The 24,200-nt window shown below is 45.0% G+C and overlaps 1 protein-coding gene across 5 annotated transcripts in view; it reads right to left on the reverse strand.

The window, feature by feature from the left end:
• NEDD4 (NEDD4 E3 ubiquitin protein ligase) overlaps positions 1-24,200 on the reverse strand; it is a 147,107-nt gene that overhangs the window by 12,321 nt on the left and 110,586 nt on the right. For all 5 annotated transcript variants that reach the window (XM_051821964.2, XM_051821966.2, XM_051821965.2 and 2 more), the window contains 15 exons: positions 24,003-24,120; positions 23,750-23,917; positions 18,754-18,819; positions 14,938-15,057; positions 13,194-13,397; positions 11,462-11,542; positions 11,185-11,239; positions 11,035-11,093; positions 9,957-10,022; positions 3,651-3,880; positions 2,871-2,992; positions 2,711-2,781; positions 1,581-1,676; positions 1,176-1,249; positions 852-912 (listed from right to left, as the gene is read on the reverse strand). In XM_051821964.2, the coding sequence (XP_051677924.1) occupies positions 852-912; positions 1,176-1,249; positions 1,581-1,676; positions 2,711-2,781; positions 2,871-2,992; positions 3,651-3,880; positions 9,957-10,022; positions 11,035-11,093; positions 11,185-11,239; positions 11,462-11,542; positions 13,194-13,397; positions 14,938-15,057; positions 18,754-18,819; positions 23,750-23,917; positions 24,003-24,120 (1,591 nt within the window). The remainder of the gene's footprint in view (positions 1-851; positions 913-1,175; positions 1,250-1,580; positions 1,677-2,710; positions 2,782-2,870; positions 2,993-3,650; positions 3,881-9,956; positions 10,023-11,034; positions 11,094-11,184; positions 11,240-11,461; positions 11,543-13,193; positions 13,398-14,937; positions 15,058-18,753; positions 18,820-23,749; positions 23,918-24,002; positions 24,121-24,200) is intronic.

Below are 24,200 nucleotides of genomic sequence, written 5' to 3' on the forward strand. Positions count from 1 at the left end.
TTTTAATTAAATTAAAAAAAGATTTATCTATTTGAAAGGCAGAATGACAGAAACATGAACAGAGAGAGAAAGTGAGATATTCCATATGCTGCTTCGCTCCCCAAATGGCCACAACAGCCAGGGCCGGGACATACCAAAAGCCAGAAGCAAAGTTCATCTACATGGGTGGCAGGGGTCCAAGAACTTGGATCTTCTTGTGCTACCTTTCAGACACATTAGCAGAGAGCTCTATTGAAACAGAACAGCCAGGACTCAAATCAGTGCACATGCATGGATGCTGGCATCACACAAGTGGCAGCGCTGTACCACAATACCATTTCTCCCTTCCTCCCCAATTTTTAAAGAATTTAATCTTTTTAAAAGATTAATTTATTCATTTGAAAGTCAGAGTTACAGAGAAAGGGAGAGATGGAGACACAGGGATCTTCCATCCACTGGTTGACTCCTCAGATGGCCACAACAGCCAGTGCTGGGCCAGGCCGAAGCCAGGAGCCAGAAACTTCATCTGGGTCTCCCATGATGTGATTGTATTTAGGAAAAAGCCCGACCTGCTACACTGTCCTAGAGCACTCCGTGCCACTGCCCACCTGGGGCTACTCAGAGGAGGGGAGTGGGAAGAAGAAAAGGTGAAAATGGAACTGCATGGTTCTGTCTAGAGTTCTTGAATGATTGAATTTTAATGGTGAACAACTATTCAAGGAATATTTTGTTGTCTAAAAACATAGCTTAGGGTGGTTTACAAATCAAGCCATATACTTATTTTTCTAAGATATGATGAATGAAGCCCAATATTTGAAATTTACAGATTGTACTTTGAAATTGTGAGTGAGAAAACAAAAGAAAATGAATACCTCTTTAAATGCAGCCATTTGCTTCTGGATTCGGTTTACAAACCGCCATTGTATTACAAGACTAAAAAGAAATAAAACATTTCACACTTTTTCTCATAAACCAAGAAAAAAGATTTAAGCTGGAGTTATTCAAGTTAGAAACAAAAAATAAAGGCTAGCTAAGCTCATGCCAAAAAGTTGATATGAATCGATAATACCGCAATGTTATAGAAATAAAAGAAGAACATCAAGATTGGGGCCACAGCATGGTCCGGGAAGAAGGTAAGAAGAATCTTACAAAAAAGTGCAAAATTATTCTCATTAAAATACTAATAAAATACTTACTAAATATATTCCTTTTTGTTCTTATTGGTGACAACTATTTCTGATCCACCATTTTTCAACTCATGTTGATGTGTCTAAAATTAAACATAATACCTTGATATGTTATTTTAGTAAGAAAGATTTCAAAGGTATACATATTACAGTTACGCCCAAAACCTGGTGTTTTACATTAAATCCATTCGAAAGCTAGAAGCTTAGAAAACTTAAATATTAGTTTTACTAAAATAAATATGGTATGAATCAAATGTCAAAAAAAGCAAAAATTCGTACTGAGTGCTCTTGTTACTGGAACATGAATGTAAAAGCAGAGCACAGGAATGTGTTGAGTATGTGCACTAACTCTAAACTGAAGCTGCCAAGGTTTTTTACACAATTTACCATTTTCACTGGTCAAAGGGTACAAACCTGTCCAAAAAGTTCTTCATCTATGATAAACCTGAGGTCCAGTTCTGTTGGGTCATTTTCAAGAATCCATCTTAGTGAGTTGTAATATTCACTATCCTAGACGGGAAAAATTTCATATTTAAAATGCATATATATATATATATAAAGAAGACACCTGAGCTCCAGGTCAGAATAACTGGGTGAAAGATGAAAGGGTCACGTGGGCATCTTTTCCATACACACATACGTGTGCTCTAAGAAGAGACAAGGGGCCATGCAGGGCTAGACGTGTATCAGCCAGTGGAGGGTACTTGTTTAAAAGGTCAGAAACATCTCCATGTGAAAGCAGATTTTGTTACCCAGTTAAAGGGTTAAACAGAGCAGTTTTCAGATAAGTCCCAACCTCCACAGAAGTCATCCGGCCGATGAGAGGTTTATGAAATGTTCAGGTAACTATGAGGAGTTCCTTGTCTACACCTGGCCCAAGTGGAAGCTCAACTAAACAACTGAAATGACTGATGTTATGACGTGAAAAACCATGCTGATTGCACTGATGACTTGTGACATGAAAGTAAGAAGCAATCTACCTGGTACTAAGAAAGGAGGCTGTCCTGGAATCCATGTGTGCATGCAATGTATAGGGCTCTGCAGCAGCTGAGGGAGCATAGGGAGTCAAGATTTTAATCAGCATCTCTGTGTCTTTCTTGGGGACTAATCATGAGGCTACGCCTCCACACTACCAAATTTAAGATACATGCCAATATCCCAACTCAAATATTGACATAAAAGATACAGTACTGCTGCAAAGTAAGCATTTAGGGGGAAGTTTACTGGTATCTGCAGCTTACGAGGAAATGCATGAAAAAAACTACAGTGGATTAATGGGTCAAGGGATGGATAGATGGAAAGGTATGCAATGAAATAAACATAGGAAAAGTTGAAAAGTCACTTGTAGGTGGTAGATATACAAGTGTCCACTGTAACGGTCTTTAAACTTGATTATATTTAGAAAATTTTCATGGTAAAATATTCATTTCTATTTTGAAAGGTTATTACTTGTTAATTTCTGTATCATTAAAAAACTAATTCTTTACAATATCCAGTTGTCTGTTAAATCATATGTCATTCCCATTACAAGTGAAAAGACATACCACTGACTCCATATCATGAAGTGTGATCGGTTTGTGTAGCATCATCTTGTAAAAAGGGCGAATGAAAAAACCTTGAAAAAAAACAATGATATTTGGAATTACTAAAACATGAAAGAAGATGGCTAATTACACTAAGACAAGGTTTATACTTGATACTAACCATCCAACAGCTTGCCGTGATACACTGCCATCCCAGCCACTCGGCCAATGAACTTGAAGTAAGAGAGGTGATCTTCATTACACAACCCAGAGTTTGGATTTATCTGTAGGGTGTAATTGTCCCTGCAGAGAGAACCACACGGAAATACTTCTGTTGGTAACACAGACAAAATGTTTAAGCTGACAAATCAGTATAAATGGATCTCCTCCTCCTTTGGAGTTGATCAGAACCGCATTTGGCCACTGGATTGAATGGTTTGAAAAGCAGTAAATTCTCTCAAAAGGAGGAAATAATACAAACACCCACTGATGTTGCGGGTATTCTTTAGCTTTAGGAAGGCGACTGTGCCACAGACGCACCCTGAAGACGGCATGGCAAGTACAATAAGCCGGAGCCAAGGACAAACGCTGCATGACTCCGCCCACGTGAGGGAAGTGGGGTAGCTGGATTTGCAAAGACAGAAAGGAGAACGGATGGCGACTGCAGGGAACAGAAGTCAGAGCTTCACCCTGAGAAGACAAAACGGTCCGGAGCAGTGGTGGTGACCGCACAGCAGCGTGCATGTAGCTGGCGTCACAGTGCTCACGTCCCACGGTCATAGTGGGAAGTCTTATGTGAGGCATGTGCTACCACAACCGCTTAAAAAAGTCACTTCTAAAACATCAGTTGCGGCCTCCCCTCCCTGGTATTCCAGAACCCACATCTCCCTCGTATTGTGTAACTGCCACTTTGTACACAGTGATGTCTCCCTTGTGTGTAAGTGGTTGAAAAGGAACTTACGTAGCAGAATATTCAAACAGCCCATAGTAAGGGTTAAACATTTCCTTTGAGATCAGGAAGAACCATTCTCTGGCGACGCCTCCATAATCTAACCCCTTTTCACCGTCGAACTCAATCCAGAGCCGGGCCTTGAGGAAGTCTGCTCGCTTGACGCCCATGATTCTCCGGTAGGAGTCCTCGAGCACGGTGGCCCGGCGGAGCTTCATCTCAAACTTGTTTGGAATGTCATTCTGAAAACACAGAGAGGAGGAACTCGTGACTTGAGTCAACGCCGCGTAACGACACACGGGCCTCAGGAAAGCTCCCACACGCGCTCTGCCGCTGTCTTTCCCCCAGCGCCGGGGAAAACACAATGAGGTCTGTTAAAAAGGCTTATTTTATTTATTTGAAAGAGAGAGAGAGAGAGAGATTGATCAATCGATCGATCTTCCATCCTCTGGTTCACCTCTCAAATGGCTGCAATGGGGGTGGCCTGGCCAGGTTGAAGCCAGGAGCCTACAACTCCATCCCGGGTCCCCCCTGTGAGTGGCAGGGGCCCAAGTGCTTGGGGCATCCGCGGCTGCTTCCCCAGTTGCATTAGCAGGAAGGTGGATCAGAAGCACAGCAGCCAGGACTCAAACTGGTACTCCGATACGGGATGCCAGCGTCCAGTGGTGGCTTAACCTGCTTCACCACCAGGATGGTCCAGCTGTATTTTCTTACTTTTCCTCCATGGAAGAAATGAATTCATACATTTCAGTTCCCACTTCCTAATACCCACTTCTGATGTATCTGACGGGGCTGGTGAGGGGGTGACGACGCTCAGCTGAAGGCGTTTCATGAACAGTCCGTTGCACGCCAGGTTCCAGGGAAGCCCCTTCTCTGCCTCACTGTCTAGCCACCGCCTGGTACTTGCTGCTTGCCTGTCTGCCAAGGTGCTTCCCTACTGCAATTTTTCTTCCTTGCACTCTCTCCTGCTTCACCCAGGAATAGATGCTAACACTTATAGATTGTACCAGGCACAATTTTACTGGTTAACCCAAGTGTTCTTCATGACAGAATACAAAGAAGCTGCTAGTACCATCTCTACTCTACAGAGGGAGAAATGAGGATGCTGAGAAAGCTCCCCAGTCTCTGGTCTGCAGCAATGAGCGACACTGGCACACTGACCCTGTGCGCATCCTCTGTTTGTGTTACAAGTGTAGATAACTATACCTTAGGCAGATAGGATTACACATGTTATAACAATATTGCGGGATATTTTATTCCTGAGTGGTGTGTGTGCAATTTTCAAGTGGAAATCAATAAGAGAAAACACACTATCAAGATTCAAAAACAAAAAGAAAGGGTTAGCTCTAAGGGAAAAGAAAATCATTTTTCATATATTTAAGGAAAAAGAAAAGCCTGATAGAAACACAGTAACTGAAGCCTTGGATGGCCGTCGCCCTGATCCACAGGGTGGACATTCCAAGATGTCCCATGGATGCCTGAAAGGATACACAGGGCCAAGCCGCACCTGTCCGATGCTTTCTCCACACACACACACACACACACACACACACCCTAGGATAAAGTCTAATTTGTAAACTAGGCACAGCAAGAGATTAACAATAATCATAAAAGAGAACAATTATAACAATCTCCTAACAAACATTATTGAAAAGGAATGAGTGGCTTATTTCTAGAACTTTCCATGTTTAACATTTTCAGGCTGCAGCGGACAGTGAGTCGCCGAGACCTCAGGAAGCAGATCCTGGGGCGAAGCGGGGAGACTGCCTCCCAGAAGCTGTTCCTCCACCGCTTGTGCAATTCACAGAATGGCAAGATGGGAGAAAAGCAATTTCAGACTGGCTGCCAGGCAGCTGGTAGGTCACTCGCCTGCCCTGGGCGAGGCCCTGGGATGGGCAGCCAACCAGTGAGGCCAGCCAGGGCGGGGAAAGGTAGTAAAAACCCTTGCTTCCTCAAGGGGTCTGTGAGACAGAGGTGTGAATGCTCCTAATTCTGAAACTTGAAAGAGTAGGTCAACTGCTAAAGAGACATGGAGGCAGTGCTTGGAAAAGCAAAAAAGTCCAAGTTACTAGTGGAAAACAAGGCAGTGGAGGCAGCTCTGGACAGGAGAGGAGGGGAGGGAGGGCCCAGGAAGGGCAGACTCAAAGCACAGCAGTGAGAGGGCGAGACACAGCTGCGGGGACAGTGGGAGCAGGAGACGGGAAAACACAGCTCCAAGTGAAGGGAGAGGCAGACAAGCAGTCTGGGATGAGGCAGAGGGCAAGTGCGGAGCTGCACAATTGGACTGCTGGGTTTTCAGCACCTGAATGCATAGGGGTTAAAGAGCTTTGCTTTAAGGAGGGAAGACAGGAGGCACATCGGTCAGCTGCAGACCCCTGAAGAAGCCCCCGTGGGAAAAGGCAGGCGGACTGTGAGGAAGCAACAGTCATGGAAGGAGGGGAGAGACCTTAGGGTCTGAATGGGGTGGCACACAAGTGCACGCACCTCAGCGTCAGGCCCTGTGTTCAAATGCTGCCTCCACCACGTGCTGGGGGTGTGACTTAAGGCACGCTGCGTGTCTTCTCGAAGGCACTAACGTAGGGATCACATCACATCAAAACTACCTGGTGGAGCTTCTGAGATGAAATGCAGTGCTTACGTGGGATCTGCCACGTGAGCAGCTGCAGAACTGTCAGGCAGCCTTGTTCCTAACTCATGAGACATCGAGGGAAAGGTTAACACAGAGTTCAAGCCTTTCAGGCGCTCATTTTCAAAGATTTTTTTTATTCCAACGTCAATATTTTAGAGAAAGAGAGAGAGGGAGATATCTTCCATCTGCTGGTTCATTCCCCAAATGGCTGCAACGGTCAGGGCTGGGCCAGGCCAAAGCCAGGAGCCAGGAGCTGGGAACTTCATCTGGGTCTCCCCCTGTGGGTGCAGGCATGCAAGCACTTGGGCCATCCTCTGCTGCTTTCCCAGGCACATCAGCAGGGGGCGGGATTGGAAGAGGAGCTGCTCAACATGAATTGGTACCCGTATGGGGAGCCTGCACTGAGGTGGAGGCTTAATCCACTGCGCCACAGTGATAGCCCCTCAATACATTTTTTAACTTCTGTTCTTATGTTCTGCTTTTTTGCTGTCTAGATATGGATTTTATTTTTCAAAGTTTTATTTACTTAGAGTGAGAGAGGGAAGGACGGAGGGAGGGAGGGAGAGAGAAGGAGGGAGGGAGGAAGGGAAGGAGGGAGAGAGAGAGAATATGCATCCTCCCCTGCACTGGGCCACTCTCTAGACGCCTGCAGTGGCTAAGCTGGGCTGGGCTGGAGTGAGAATTTGCTCCAGGTCTCCGGTGTGGGTGGCAGGGACCCAATTACTTGAGCCACCACTGAGGGGTAAGAGCTGAGAGACCAAACCCAGGTCCTCCGATGGAAGCTGAGGGCCTCCTAACTGTAGGCAGAGCGCTCGCCCTGGGTTCTGCCTTTAACATCCTGCTCGGAACTTTCTGCTAAGGTGAGGATTCGGTCTCCTCCCGGTGCTCCCCTCTCCTTCTGGAAGGACTCCGTGTCTCCCAGCTTCTCTTTTATATGCTGATGCCTTTAGGTACCACTGTGGCATTCTGGGTGTTTTCTGAACAAAGTTTCTCTCTAGATCACCGACTTATGTCACGCTGGTCAGGAATGTTGGCTCTTGAAGTGAAACCATTTGTCTGAATCTGGCTTTTTTCTTTCTTTCTTTATAAGATTTATTTATTCATTTGAGAGGCAGAGTTACAGAGAGAGAAGAGACAGAGCGGGATCTTCCATCCGCTGGGTTCACTCCCTCAATGGCTGCAATGACCAGGGCTGGACCAGGCTGAGGCCAGGGGCCAGAAGCTTCTTCTGGGTCTCCACGTGGGTGCAGGGACCCAAGGACTTGGGCCATCCCCTGTTGCCTTCCCAGGTGCATTAGCAGAGAGCCAGATCAGAAGTAGAACAGCTGGGACTTGAACCTGCTCCCATATGGGATGCTGGCATTGCGGGGTACAGCTTTAACCCGCTGAGCCACAGCACCGGCCCATGAATCTGGCTTTTCTACCTAGTGAGACTTCATCACATTGCCTAGCTTCCTCGTGCCTCAGTTTTCTCGCCTGTAGAATGTGGTAACAGCCCCTTCCTTACAGAGTTATTGTAGAGGTTAGATGAATACTACATTTATCCTAAGAAGAATGCCTGGTATGCGGTAAGAGTTCAGTAAGTATTACTGCCTTCATTGTGCTGTGTGTATTCTGCGGCCTGTTAATAAGGACTTGTCTCTTACCTCCTGTTGCCTAGAAGACACTGACAGTTAGATGTGTGGCAAGGTAACTGTTCACAGCCGCAACGCAGAAGCTGGTGCTTCTGCTCCGTGAGCACATTCTTGTTAAGAACAAAAACACTTAGGGGTGGGCGTCTGGCCTAGTGATTAAGACGCTGCTTGAGATGCCCACATCCCATCCTGGAATCCCGGCTCTGTTCTGACCCCAGCTTCCTGCTAACGCACACTCTAAGGGCTCAAGTCGTTGGGTCTCTGGGAGACTATGATTGAGTTCCAGCTCCTGTCTTTGGCTTGGCCCAGCTCCATCTGTTGTGTGCATTTGGGGGAGTGAACCAGTGGATGGTAGCTTTCTCCCTGAACCTCCAGTTAAAAAAAAATACAATCGTTTTTAGAGAATAAAAGCATTTACCACAAAAATAATAAATATTTAAATCTCAAGCCCTAGGAGCAGTAAACTTTCCAGAGCAATGAGTAATTCTGATATGAAGTGCTTTTTGTTTTTTTGTTTTTTTTTTTTTGTTTTTTTTTTTGACAGGCAGAGTGGACAGTGAGAGAGAGAGACAGAGAGAAAGGTCCTCCTTTTCCATTGGTTCACCCCCCAATAGCCGCTACGGCCAGTGTGTTGTGGCCGGCGCGCTGCGCCGATGCGAAGCCAGGAGCTAGGTGCTTCCTCCTGGTCTCCCATGGGGTGCAGGGCCCAAGCACTTGGGCCATCCTCCACTGCACTCCCGGGCCACAGCAGAGAGCTGGCCTGGAAGAGGGGCAACCGGGACAGAACCAGCGCTCCAACGGGGACTGGAACCCGGTGTGCCTGTGCCACAGGCGGAGGATTAGCCTAGTGAGCCGCGGCGCAGGCCATGAAGTTATTTTTTAAGATGAATGTAAAAGGTTGCTGATATGTAAGTATTTTATTAGGCCATAAAATAGCTGCACGTAAAAAGAAAACTCTCATTTCATTTTTGTTAAGATTAAAATAAATTTTTAAATTTTTATCTGAGAGGCAGGAGTGAGAGAGAGAGAGAGAGAGAGAGAAGCATCTCCTACCCACTGTTCACTCCCCGAATGCCTGCAGTGGCCCACTGGGCTGGGCCGGAGCAGGAAGCCCGAGACTCAAGCCCGGTCTCCCACATGGGTAGCAGGAACCTAGGTACTGGAGCTGTCACTCCCAGATCTGCTGTGGCAGAAAGCTGGAGTCAGGAGCTGCAGGTATTGAATCCAGGTACTCTGATATGGAACGTGGGTGTCTTTACTGGTAGGCCAGTGCCTGCTCTCTGTTAAAATTTTGGATGAAAATTCTGTAATTGCAGATCCACCATCTTAATCTTTGGGGAAGCAGGCTTCCGGCTTAGTCAATAAGAACGCATAACTCAACATCGCCACCTAGTGGTGGTATTCCTAACCTGCAGGTAAAGGAGGGAAAGGATGAGCAAAGTGGAAAGGCATTGAAAATGGTAGACACCAAGAGAAATAAAATAGAGGGGGAAATGAGCTGAGTTCCAAATGTAATCTGCGGTGATGGAAAAATACAATAACCATGTCTGATCAGCACAAGATGATAATGACCACGATTCCACTCACAGCTGTATTTTTATATACAAATGTGTGCTTATGTGTGATACGTGAAGCTGCAGAGAATGAATGACTGCTACTGGAAAACAGCAGTACACGCAGAGCAGGAATCCAGCAGGTCCTCCAACACAATCAAAGACGAGGCCAGAAGATAATCTTCTGAGCTACTCTCGCTCATTCTTCAGAAACCAAGCCCCACACATCCCAGGAGGGTACGCCAGGTTACAGCCCTTTAAAACACACTTCTAATATGATTTCCGAATGTTGCAAAATATCTTGAAAAATAAATAGAGCTATAAAATAATTAAGGTCTCTAATGATCCTATAACAGCTACCAAGAAAAAAAAGCACCCTTTTCCTGCGAGAAATTATTCACTCCAGGTTATAAACACAGAGCACATTCTCTGCTACTCTTAAAAATGCATTTCCCGTTACCCTTGACCTCTATAATGATACACATTGTAAGTTGTCACTAACCTGCTTCTTCAACTTTCTTCGGAAGAACTCATACTTTCTTTTGTAATCCCTGGAGTAGGGCACTGCCTTCAGTTGAAAAAATTTGGAAAAATAAAGAAAGTTTAGGTTGTTTTCATTCTGGAACAATTTATAAAGTTTCCTTCTGGGTATTTTATGAACATAAGCTAAAGGCATTAGAAGAGATTATTGGAAAGAAAAGTTTAGTTTGAAGGAAAACAAAGACAAAACTTAAAAAAATTAATTTCTCTGTTTAAGGTAAAGTTTTGCTCAGCAATTCCTATGGCTGTAATTTTCATCATGCAATATTCTTGAAATGCAACATGCCAGAAACAGGAAATTTCTTCCAAGTAGAGAAATATTAGAAACAAAATTTTCCATTTCTAAAAGGACTTTCACAGTGATTTCTCCATTAAAGGAACAATTTGAAAAATGTACTTTTCCCTTGAACTCTGAGGAGCTGCCTTTTTTATCCATTATTTTAAAACTGCACATGAAGATACTACAAAGTGATTTAAAAGAACCGTATCTTCAGTTTTACTTATTTTTGTGAGGCAGGAAAGGAGAAAAGGAGCTGTGCCAGGGAGGACACTGACTTCCCTCTCCCTAACCTGACCCAAGAGCACAATCACAATACATGACAACAGCCATGTGAAAGCCCGAGTGTGCCTCACCCAGGGGCATCTACAGTGACTGTTGCCAAAAAGTTCAAGACCTGACCCAGGAGCTAAAAGAGCGCAGGTGCTTCCTCACCCTGGCCCACTATGGCACCTGTCTGATGCGCTGAGGGCCGTCAACGTTGTTTCTTAGACAATGGCGGATCTCAGCCTCGGCTCAGCAGCCCAGGGCTGCAGCTCTCTGTCTGGCTCACTGGCCCATCAAGGCTACAGCACAGCGTGAGGACAGTGGGCTTTACTCTACCTTTTCAACTAAGTAAGGCCTGGAGTAGGCCCAGTGGGGAGAGGACAGCGGGGCAAGCATGCTTCCCTCTCAGTGCCTGTGGGGCTACACCCTCGAAGAAACAGGCAGAAAGAGCTGAGAGGACACCCCCATCAGCGCACCCTGACACAGAGAGACTTACTGGTCCGGTGATGGCTGCATTCTGCAACCGAGGGTCTTCCCATTGTGTTTTTTTAATATCTGAAGGGAAGAAAACAAAAAGCTGTCTTTTTCTCAGGCACAAACTTCAATTGTCACAAAAAAACGTAATGAAAAATCACTTTGTACATACTGTGATTTATGTAGAATATTCTTCCATCTGTGTGAGTCCTCTCTTCCCATCCTGGCTGTAATTAAGAATGCATTTCAAATGTTTTAGGAAGAGTTTCAGATGTATAGGTGGAAAGACAGCATTGGTCATATGTCTAGTTTAATTTGCATATTCCATTCTTAGAAGCCATTAATGCTTTAATAATGACCTTAATTACAATGATTAAAGAACCACTATGTTCCGAATAGAAAATGTTCGAGATTGCCAGGCTGGGTCAGTGGCAGTTCTGTACACTTACAGGTAAAGGCCCCAGATCGCTGGATGAATCAAGTGGTGCCTTTCCTCGCAGATGAGCTGGAATTTTCAATCTTGGATCTTCCTTTTTTCGGCAGAGTAAATAAAGAACAAAACATACACACACAAATTTGAAAATTATGAAAGTTGCTCTATGAACACACCTTTGAATAGCAATGCATATCTAAAATATTCTCTTTTAACTACAATCTATTATATCTGATTTCCTTAATCTGTGATATAACAATTTCTCCTTCTACAACGTACCAGCATCAAGCTACAGAATTAAAGGGATGGATGAGAGTCACTTCATACTGATCCTCTCTTCCACAGGAACCGAACAAGGGTTCTGCCTTACTCTCTGGGAACTGGGTCATTACAGAGGGCTTTTCTAAACATAAAAACTGGTGGGGGGGCCAGTGCTGTGGCGCAGTGGGTTAACGCCCTGGCCTGAAGCACCGGCATCGCATATGGGCGCGGGTTTGAGACCTGGCTGCTCCACTTCCAATCCAGCTCCCTGCTATGGCCCGGCAAAACAATAGATGGCCCAAGTTCTTGGGTCCCTGCACCCATGTGGGAGACCCGGAGGAGGCTCCTGGCTCCTGCCTTCAGATCCCCACAGCTCTGGCTGTTGCGGCCAATTGGGGAGTGAACCATAGAATGGAAGACCCCCCCACCCTGCCTCTCCTCTCTCTGAACTCTGACTTGCAAATAAATAAATAAATCTTGTAAAAAAAAAATGGTGAGAGAATGGGACATTAAATTGGACTGCATGTTCTTTCTTAGCTCCAAAACACTTTTTGGTACCTTTATGTTCAAACTTATTAATATTTTGGAAAGACAGAGATATAAGCCCCAAAAGGTTATTTAACTCAGATTCTTTTAAAACAAGAATAAAGTTCAATTTATTTGGATTATATATATGAAATTACTTTAATAGTATTTCATTATGTCATGTATTAGACTATTTGTTTCATTTAAGCTATATTGGCCTCATTTGCTAATTTTACATAATTTTACTATTACCGGTCACCAACAACTCTACAATGTAAAACATTATTTTAAAATGTAAATACTTGTTTGACCTAGCCTTGCAGGTAGTTCTGCTACTAAATGAGGTATGGGCCAGCGCTGTGGCACAGCAGGTTGAGGCCCTGTCCTGAGGCACTGACATCCCATATGGGCGCAGGTTCTAGCCTCGGCTGCTCCTCTTCCGATCCAGCTCTCTGCTATGGCCTGGGATAGCAGTGGAAGATGGCCCAAGTCCTTGGGTCCCTGCACCCATGTGGGAGCCCTGGAAGAAGCTCCTGGCTTCGGATCGGCGCAGCTCCAGCCACTGCAGCCATCTGGGGAGTGAACCAGCAGATGGAAGACTTCTCTGTCTCTACCTTCCTCTGTAACTCTTTCAAATAAATAAAAATAAATCTTTTAAAAAATAAATGAGGTATGGATTCAGCAGTATTTTTGATCTATGAAGTCTCACATAAGAGTAAAGGATTATCACTGAGTATCTTCCTATGCATTGTAGCTAGTGAACTAAAAAACTGGCTGTGGGAAGTATATATGAACACTGCATAATAATTAAACAAAACAATTAAAAAGAGACACAAGTGTGCCTTGAATACAAATAATACTAGGAATTCAACACCTCTTTAATTAATACTAGGGAAGGCCGGTCACACTAAACGCACACTGAGAGACCGCGAGGAATCTGAACTGCAGAGTAGGAGAGTTACCCAGGTGGTGGTTTTGGTGTTGTGGTCAATAAAGAACGGCCTCCCGTTGGGCGCGTGCCGGACTTCCCAGCCCTTGGGGAGGAATCCTTGCTCCACTTCCGCCAGCTGGGGCACCTGCTGTGCCGAGTCTCCGGGAGGCACCTGCGCCTGGGGGCCGGCGGGCGAGCTCTGGCTTAATGACGGCTGACTGGTCTCCACTGTGGCCTAGTGCACGAATTAAACCATGCTGTAATATTTTACAGAAGACTCACAAATAACTGCGGTTCAAAAGGTGACAGCAGACACTTATACATGGGACCCAAACATCTGAGGCTTGTTTGCAACTGTAGTTAATTTTCCAGCAACATTTTTGTAGTTATCAAAATTTCTGGAAGTGTTCTGTCAAACCTTGCTTTTGTAGCGATTTATCATTTTTGAGCTAATTCTTCAGCAGTAAGATGGTAGCTGACAGTCAGTCTGTCACAGTGCATCTGACTGAGGAAACCGTGCACCCCTGTTGCCGGGGTGGGGCTGTCCTGTCTACACCAGGAGGTTGTTTGTGCTTTCCCGGGACGCACAGACTGGATCATGCTCCATACACAGAAGTGGGTTCCAGAGTTGGGTAAACAAAATGAATGGCAAATAGCCTCTATAGAAATGGATAATCAAAACATGATACAGTCACATGATGGGACGTTACATTAATCATCAGTTAGCAGAAACATACTAGAACTATTTATAGTGACATGGATAGGGCTTTAAAACAATTTTGGGCAAAAAGGGATTTAAACTTACACTGCATGACACCCATGCAAAGTGTGAAACACATGGACTTGAGCAACATTTTGCATTGTTTAGCTCTCTGTGTACGTATTTAAAATAGGCTGGGTGAACACACAGTCCGAGGCGGTGGATCCCCTGGGGAACAGGGCCAGGGCATGGCTACAAGTTTAGCTTTATCTGCAGGACTTTAATAAAAAAGAAACCATCTTGAAATGAACACGGTGGTCGTTTCGGGGTGCTGACTCTACAGGTATTTGCTGCAGTACTCGCTACGCTGTTCCTTGTTAAAAACGCTCAATGAGAAAAGGCTGATGAGATTCAGTGTTTTGTGAATCATTTACTGGGAAGTACAACCAAATGTGCTCACTTTTGCCAAGGACAAAGCATTAATTTTTAAAAATATTCATCACTGAGATCATTGTCTAGGAAAATAATGATGATAAAGATTCAAATTACAAAAGCATCCAATGGAGTGGGTCATTTACTGTGTCCTTTTAGTCCCTACTGGACCTGTTTTATGCAATAATCAGTGACAATTCATGTGCATGACAGACCCACAGGAAAAGGTAGACACTTAGCATCAATGCCAAAAACTAACTCCAGTCGGCCACTCCCTAAGGATTCAATCAACCATGGATTCAATACATTAAAAAAAAAACCTGATCAGTACTGAACATGTACGGACATTCCTCCTTTGCCCTTAATTGTCCCTTAACAATATATTATGACAATTATTTGCCTAGCATTTACACTGCACTAGGTATTATAAACAATCTAGAGATGATTTAGAGGATGTGCGTAGGTTACATCCAAATGTGCCAGTTATTAAAAGGCATTTGAACATTCATGGATTTCAGTATCCACAGGGCTCCCGGAATCAATCCTTTATCCCTGCCAAGGGTTGATTGCAATTAGAAGGTGCTAGAAGTATCCAGTGTGCACTTCAAATTCTATCAAAAACAAGTTCACAGACTGCAGGCACCTGTACAGTAGGCTTTGTCCAGGTTGTTGTCCTGGAATTGTGATCTACGTAGTATGATCGTCCTCTTTCGTCTTGTTTTTCTTCCCAACCTGGCGGTAGTCCAGATGAAGTAGGCAAAAGCTTAAGTGAAGAATAAAGAACAATGAAATATTCACAAAAATCCTTGAAAGAGTACCACATTCCTTCAGTGCTAGCTCTTTTAGAATGAAGCACATTTTATTTTCCATTACTACAATGGAAAATGCACAAATTATATATGTTTAATTTAGTAAAATAAAACATATTCTAAATCATCTTAGCATGTACAACATAAAGTGTATGCATTTCACTTGGGAAGAAAATAGCATAGATAATAACAGCACTAATAACTAATCTAATAACATCACTAATAAAGCATATGACTAATAAATAATAACATCACTAACAAAGCAGTAACCACCACATCCTAAATGCTTTAACATACCTCATGACATTCAAGCCCAACACAAAACTTCATGATAATTGCTAAAACTGGCCCATTCTGCTGAGGAGTACACTGAAGCTTAAAAAACGGACACAAGTTGCTAACGTATATTGCATATAATCAATGGAATAAATACGTCCATGCCAAGTCAAAAGCTACCCTTGTCTTGTTTCTATAAGGGTAAGGAAATGCTATGTGTTACAAAGGAGTAAAGAAAAGTATCATTATTTCCAGGTTTACTTAAAATAGTCCCAGGTTTGGCCTTCTTTTTGGTACTGATTTTTAAATATTTTTATTTATTTGAAAGAGGAAGGGAGGGGGGGACAGAGTAAGGGGTGTGTGGGGGGGTATTCTTCCCTTTGGGTTCACTCTCCAAGTATCTACAACAACAGGGGCTGGGCCAGGCTAAAGCCAGGAGCAAGGAACTTCACTTGGGTCTTCCGTGTGGGTGGCAGGGACTCAAGTACTTGAGCCTTCCAGAGCTTACATCTGTAGGAACCTGGAATCAACAACAGGGCTGGCATTCCAACCAAGCACTGCACGATGGGATGCAGGTGTCCAAAGTGGCATCCTAACCACTGCGCTGAATGCCCGCCCTCTTTTTGTCAGTTGGCTTGTCTCCCCTAAAGTGCCTGACACCGTGAAGACCACCACCGCCAGGCTCTTCGCTGGGGCCACTGCTTATGAGGCACACGGCAGCTGTCAGCACCTCACTGACAAACATGATGGAGTGTTAGATGGCACACCATGGAATTCCATGTTGCCCAGGTTCCCACACTTCTTTTAGCAGGCGACTAAATGGGATGCAGTAATATGGGAGGGGGGCTACCAGGGACTACCAAGACGTGCAATAACGTGGATGGATCTGAAAAACATCACGCTGCGTGAGGGGCCAGGCACCCGGGACAGCAGGCTCTGACTCCCTCTGTATGAAACGTCAACTACAGCTGCAGAGAACAGACGCGAGGGGTCTCTTGGGACTGAGAGAAGATGCAGGTACTGAAGCAAGGATGCGGGGTGAGGGGACAGCTTTTAAATTTCACATGTAGTGATGTATGTGTGACAGGATCAAGTTCCAAAACTCAAGAAATCTGTAAAACCAACCAGTGTAGTATGAGAAGGCGGCACGGGAATAGCTTTTACCATACATAAGAAATAAATTTGCCCTAACCGCTGCTGCTCACATGGTATACTTAAAAACTATTTCAAGGGGGCCAGTGTTGTGGCACAGTGAGTTAGCTGCCACCTGCAACACTGGCATCCCCCAAGGGAGCATGGATTCAAGTCCTGGCTATCCTCCCTCTGATCCAGCTTCCTGCTAACATGCCTGGGAAGGCAGCAGATGATGGCCCCAGTGCTTTGGCCCTGGCAACCCATGTGGGAGACCTGGATGGAGTTCCTGGCTCCTCCTGGCTTGCAGCCTGGCCTGACTCTGGTTGTTGTTGCCATTTGGGGAGTGAACCAGTGGATCGAAGATCTCCCTAACTCTCCCTCTGTCTCTACTGCTCTGTCTTTGAAACAAACAAAATACGAATCTCAAAAATGACCCCATTTCTTGGATGAGTGCCGGCCAATCAATGGGAAATGCAACATTTGTGCCGTATGGAGCACATTACAGGTGCAGTGGGAGAAACACCACAATCTCTGCCTGAGCAGCCTCTGGGCTAAGGGAGGAGGCCAGCCCAGTGACACTAAGTCACAGTAAGCTGCCGAGGGCGGTCTCCGGGAGGCACTGGCCCTCTTGGTGGTGGGCAGTGCTGACTGGGCCAGGACTGCACAGGCAGGAACATCCTCCTTCCTCAGCCTAGGACGTGGGTCCCTCTCTTACGGCATGGCTCTCATTTGGGGACAGGTGAGTGACTGAGTCCTTTGGAGACTTTGAGGTTCTATGTGGGAACTTTGACAAAAGCAGAAACAGAGCCCAATTTTCAAAATTACCAATGACTGGTGAAAAAAAGCAAGGAGGCTATTTGAAGGTGAGAGGCGCCAGTGTGCACTGATTGGAGGGAGGAGAGAATCCGTCCGTGGAAACAGCCTGTTGGTGAGAGGCTCAGATGGGACGAAGGCAGCAGGACGTTTCTGTGGGGAGTTAAGGAAGCAGGGCTGCTCTGGGAGACAGCGTCTGGGAGATGCTTCAAATGCTCAGGTCCCTGTCACCCAGGTGGAGACCCAGATGGAGTTTCATGCTCCTGGCTTCAGCCTGGCTCACTCCTGGCTGTTTTGGGCACTTGGGGAGTGAACCAGCAGATGGAAGCTCACTCCTCTCTTTCTCTCTCTGTAACTCTTTCAACTAAATAAACTAAAAAATTTAAAAAAAAAATTTTAACGAAAGAAGGGTGAGTTGAAAAGCCTGGAAGTTTTAATTTGATTTAAGAAAAAATAGGGATGATGTAAGTGAGAGGTAAACTCAGAGAAATGAGATGTGACTGAGGTTAAGAGGATGGCCACTGGAGACCAAAAGGGAATCAACAGTCCAGGTATGAAGTTCTTTTTATCTGTTTATGTTTTTTAAAGGCAGAGTGATGGTGCGGGGGAGAGACAGTTTCCATCTACTGGCTCACTCCCTAAATGGTCTCAACTGCTGGGGTTTGGCCAGGCTGAAGCCAGGAGGCAGAAACTCCGTATCTGGGTCTTCCAGCTCAGTGGCAGGAACTCAATTGCTTGAGCCAAAGGCAACTACTTCCCAGGTCCATGAGCAGGGAGCTGGATTGGAAGTGAAGTGCTGGGACATGACCCAGCACTCTGATATGGGATGTGAGGACCTCAAGTGCTGGCCTAATGTGCTGTGCTACAATGCCGGCCCCTTCAACATCTGTTCTAAAGGTCCAGGCTGCGTCAGGGCGGGGCTAAGCATACCACTGAGGAGGAGGGAGAAGACCCCCCCAGCCAGCACAGAGCTTCAGGCGACAAGCCCAGGTCTCACCCACAGCACTGGCACTTGACTTCAGTGTTGCTTTTTTAATTTTAAAAATTTGAGTGAAGAGAGAGAAAGAAAATAGAAAGAAAGAGAGGAGAGGACACCAACAGCCAAATACACACACAGAATTCCCATCCACTGGTTCACTTCCCAGATGCTCTCAATTAGCCAAGACCTGGCCACTGGAAACACAGAGCTGGGAAATCAATTTGGGATCTCCCTGTGGGTGGCAGGCATCCAACTTCCTGAGTCATCACAGCTAATCTCTGGGGTCCACCTTGGCAGGAACCTGGAATTGGGAGCAGAGCTGAGACTTGAACCCGGGCACTCCCATGGGGGTCGTAGGCATCCTAATGCATTGTCACTGCTCGGCCAAGCACCACCTCAGTCGCTGACTTTAGTTTACCGACCGGCGGTGGGGGCAGAGGATACTCACCACAGGAAGCGTAGGCTGTTCCTCAAAAGTGTAGGCTTGTAAGCTGCCTCTTCTGCTGGAATGATTCTTGTGAAACAGAAACAAAGCAAGGACACTTAGATCCTGGTTTGGCAATGGCACCTTGCAAGTGAAGGAGCCAGGCGAGGACGCGCAGCCCCTAAGCCACGCCTGGCCCTGCGCCAATGCCTCTCCACGTCTACCCCAGGGCTGCGCTGCCTCCCCGAACCCTGCCTGGCATGTCTAACACACACCCCCTCCACTAAGGATCCAAAACGGCCTCCGGATTCCCCATCCGCACCCTCTCCAACGTGTTCCTTCTCTGGGATTCCTGCAGGAGCGCTAAGTCCCCCTCCATTTCAGCTCAAGTCGGGTTTTTTTTTTTCTTTCAAGTTTTCATCCTTTGTCACCTTGAGCATTATGGCACCAGGGTCCTTGAAGGCCTCCCGGTTTCAAGTTTTCCTTCCTCCAGTGCATTCTCCATACCACAGGCTGCGGCCAAAGCACGCGTTCAGCCGCGTGGATGCGACCCGTCATTCCTAGGAGTGCCCGCTGCCCCTGGCCGCCGCCAGCAGCCGCCAGGACGAAATCCCAGCCCACAACTCAGTGTTCCAGCAGAGCCGGCCTCTTCCTTGCCTCAGCCTCACCACCTGCGCCCTAAGCATTCCCGGAATGGAATTCCTGTCTTTCTTTCCTTGGCTGTTGTTACTCTCTGAAATATCCGGTTTTTTAATGATGTCAACCTTTATAATAGTAAAGAACTGTAAATAATCTATCACACAGGAAAGGGTGAAATACCTTAAGGATTACCTGGACAATGGAACATGCCAGAGTTTGAGGACTGTTTTGGTTGGTTTTAAATGGAGTACATCTCTATTTACTGAAATGGTTCGATGTCTAAGACATGGCAAGTGAAAAAAGCAAGTTATCTAGAACCAGGCACAAGATGATCTTTGGGGTAAAAAATTATATTGAGTCGATGGAAACATCTTTGTGTCTGTCTGTCTCTACCTTTCAGATAAATTAAAAATTTTCTAAAAAGTTTGCTTAGTCTTCTCTCTCTCTCTGTAACTCTACCTATCGAATAAAATAAGCAAAATCTTTTCTTTAAAAAAAAATTGGGGCTAGTGCCACGGCATAGCAGAAAAAGCTGCCATCTGTGATGTTGACATCCCATAAGGGCACCGGTTCGAGTCCTGGCTGCTCCATTTTTGATTCAGCTCTCTGCTATGGCCTGGGAAAGCAGCAGAAGATGGTGCAAGAGCTTGGGCCCTTACACCCAAGGGGAGACTCGGATGAAGCCCCTGGGGCCCTAGCTTTGGTCTGACCCAGCTCTGTTCATTATGGCCATTAAGGGAGTGAACCAGCAGATGGAAGACACCTCTCTCTCTCTCTGAAACTCTATCAAATAAAATATCTAAAATATTTTTAAAAGTTTGTAAAACCCATATTATTTTTAAATTTTTATTTGAAAGGCAGAGTAACAGGGAATGAGACAGACAGATTTTGGTCTGACAGTTCACTTCCCAAATGCCCGAAACAGCTGTGCTGGGCCAGGAAAAAGCCAGGAGCCAGGAATCCACCCAGGTTATCCCACGACAGTGGCAAGGACTCAAGAGCTTGGGCCATCATCTACTGCCACCCAGGAAACATTAGAGGAAAGCTGGATTGGAAGGAGAGGTGGAGGCAGGATTCAGTCCTAGATGCTCTACAGAATGTAGGCATCCCAAGCTGGGCTATAACACCTGCCCCCCAACTTTTTGAAATACTATCTTATTTGCTGAGGGCCATCTGGTCAACACTGACAATACAGTGTGAAAGCCAGCCACAGGCAACACTAAAGTAAATGGACACAGCTGTATCGCAAGGAAACTTCATTTATGGTAATATGCTGTTGTTTTGGCCCGAAGGCTGTGGACTGCTGACCCCTGCACTAAAGTTCCGTGAGGGCAGGGTACTTTGCTTTATTTAACTCAGTATCCCCAGTAACTAGCACATAGTATCTTGCATATTTGGTCGGCCCTCTGTAAATACTTATGAATTAAGTCAGACAAGGAACCCAGAGAATCAACCACAGTGTGCTCAGAAAATATTTGTCTTCTACTGAATCTCCTTTGATAACAGATTAACAGAGATTAAAGAATTAGGCACAAAGATCTCATCATGGCAGTGATGCTGTGATACCTGTTTCTGGACCCTGCAGATAACAACTTTTATAGGGGTTGCTGGACTGAAGAATGTCCTCTCTCCCTTTGTGTGGTCAGAATAATCACCAACAATTGACACATGTGTTTGGCAGCGTCTGTGATAGAATTGTAAACTTCATGATAGGTGAGAAAGACATGCAGGAGCTGGCCTGGCACTGTCTGGTAGGATGAAGACAAGATCAAGACAATTCCATAATAAGTCTGAACACAGACAGAACAGGAGCACTCTCAAAGCCACCAATCACCAAATATCAGCCTTTCCTGGAGAACATGAGGATTGTTCTTTATCAATCATAGCCTTAGCGTCACAACAGGTAAGATCTGAGATACACTATTGTGGGTTAAGTAGGACTTGTCTCTTTAAAATTTATGCAGACTGTTTAAACTGATGTTGCCTACCATTGAATTATTACAGAACATCGGGGAAACCCTGCAGGACATTGGCATAGGCAAAGAGTTCTCAGAAAAGAGCCCAGAGGCACAAGCAATCAAAGCCAAAATTGACAAATGGGATTACGTCAAATTGTGAAGTTTCTGCACTGCACAACACTCACCAAAGTGAAGAGGCAACCAATAGAATGGGAGAAATTATTTGCAAAGTATGCAACTGATAAAGAATTAATAACCAGAATTTATAAAAAGATCAAGAAACTAAACAACAAAACAGACAACCCAGTTAAGAAATGGACAAAAGACTTAAACAGACATTTTTCAAAAGAGGAAATCCAAATGCCCAAAAGACACATGAAAAAAACGTTCAGGATCCCTAGCCATCAGGGAAATGCAAATCAAAACTATAATGAGGTTTCACCTCACCTCCATTAGAATGGCTATCATACAGAAATCAACAAACAGCAAGTGCTGGCGAGGATGTGGGGAAAAAGGAACCCTAATCCACAGTTGGTGGGTACAGCCACTATGGATGACAGTACGGAGACACTTCAGAAATCTGAATACAGACCTACTATATGACCCAGGCATTCCACTCCTGAGAATTTACCCAAGGGAAATGAAATCAGCATATGAAAGAATTATCTGCACCTCCATGTTTACTGCAGCTCAATTCACGATACTGAAGATATGGAATCAACCCAAATTCATCAAATGAATACTTTATAAAGAAATTATGGGATATGTACACTATGGAATACTACACAGTGGTAAAAAAATGAGATCCTGTCATTTGCAACAAAATAGATGAAACAGGAAAACAATATACCTAGTGAAATAAGCTAGACCCAAAGGGACAAATACCATATGTTCTCCCTGATCTGTGATAACTAATAGAGCACCTAAAAGGTTATCTATAGAAGTGAAATTAACACTTTGAGATGCAATGACTTTGAATAGCTCTTGTCTTGACTGTTGAGGAACAGTTTTTCAGTTTTTTTTCATGCAATTTGTTGAACTCTTTACTTAATATAGAGTTAATCATATGTACATAAAGTTAACTGAAAATAGATCTTAGTAAAAAATAAGAAAGGGAACAGGAGAGGGAGGAGTAAGAAGGGTGGGAGTGTAGGTATGGTGGGAAGACTCAATATATTCCTAAAGTTGTATTTATGAAATGAAGTTTGTATTCCTTAAATAAAAGGTTTCAGGGGGAAATAAAAAATTAAAAAAATATAAAAACCTGATGTTGTCATGTCAATGCCTAATGGATGAAGGGTGGAGCCTTGATCTAATTATGGCATCTAAGAGGCAGGTCTGGTGGGAGGGGTTTAGGTCACTGGGGGCATACCCTCGCAGGATGGTTCTCACAAGAGGGTTGGTTATTATTATTTTTCTTATTATTAATCTTTAAAGATTTTCTTTATTTGAAAGGCAAAGTTATAGAGAAAGAAGGAGAAACAGAGAGATGAAGAGATAGACAAAGAGATCTTCCATCTGCTGGTTCACTTCACAAATGGCTGCAATAGCCAGGACTGGGCCAGGCAGAAGCCAGGAGCCAGAAGCTTCTTCTGGGTCTCCCACATGGGTAGAGGGGCCCAAGCACTTGGACCATCCTTCACTGCTTTCCCAGGCCATAGCAGAGAGGTGGAGCAACTGGGACTGGAACGGGCCCCCACATGGGATGCTGGCATTGTAGGCAATGGCTTTACCCAGCATGCCACAACTTCAGCCCTGGGTTGTTTAATAATTCTAAGTTCAAGTTTCGGCCTGGCTTCTCTCTCTGCTTCCTGGCTCACCCTGTAATCATTTCTCCATATCTGCCATGTCCAATCTCCATCAGACTCCAGGCTACAGAGCTTCCCGATCCTGAACCGTAACCTTAACTGTAAGCTGAAATCAACCGTTTCTTTCCCAAGAAGCTCCTCGAGTATTTTAGTTAAAGTAACGAAATGTAGACTAATATACAAACAATCACAGAATTCCTCCTGCTTCCTGACAGCAACCAATGTACAACAAAGTCCCACCTGTGTAAACTCTCCTCAAAACCACATGTGTAGACCCAAATCCTCCAAGTCTTTTCTCGCACGCTCTTGCCAAAACGCTGATGGCTGTGTGTTCCTCCTTGAACCCAACTTGTTCATTTACAAGTGTGCTCCTGGTGGGTTTTGGCCAGAGGGCATTGCCATAGCGAACATGTAGACCCCAGTGACAATCTGGACTACCCATGGCTCTGTTTCATACTATTAGTGGGGATATTTGTAAAATGATCATGCTGTAAAGTTTCCAAATCTCTCACCTATTAAAATGTACCACTTAAAATGTCAGGTAAAAGGTGTTGAGCAGAATCATACGTGTACTACAAAATGCTGAAGTTACAACAGAATCTAAGAGCATCTTACTGAGCTGGATCCCGGCTGGCTAGTGGCTGAATTTCCAGAGACAGCAAGTCTGGCATTCAGTTCGTCCGCAAGATGAGTCTGAACATCCGCGCTCCTGGATGGTGCAGGCGACAGGAAGGCCTGACTGCCGCACACGGCGGCTTCATCCTCTCTTATAATTTCCCAGTTCTAAAACGAACAGAAGACGACTGAGCCACACATACTTAACGGCCAGAACACGAGCCCATCACCCAGAACAAGAAAACGCGTATACCTCGGAAGAGTCTCGGTTCTCAGGACTTTCTGTTTCCTCGGATATCTGCCTCCTGGTGGTGAACGCACGCTGGGCTTGCAGCTGCATGTCACCATTCTCAGCATCTGTTAGGCTGTCCCTATTTGAGAACCATAAAAAGCCATCAGCTATGTGCTAAGAAAGTTCAAGTGATAGGCACAGATTCTGTGATCATTTAAA

The sequence above is a fragment of the Oryctolagus cuniculus genome, chromosome 12 (genome assembly GCF_964237555.1).
Source record: "Oryctolagus cuniculus chromosome 12, mOryCun1.1, whole genome shotgun sequence".
Lineage (NCBI taxonomy): Eukaryota > Metazoa > Chordata > Mammalia > Lagomorpha > Leporidae > Oryctolagus > Oryctolagus cuniculus.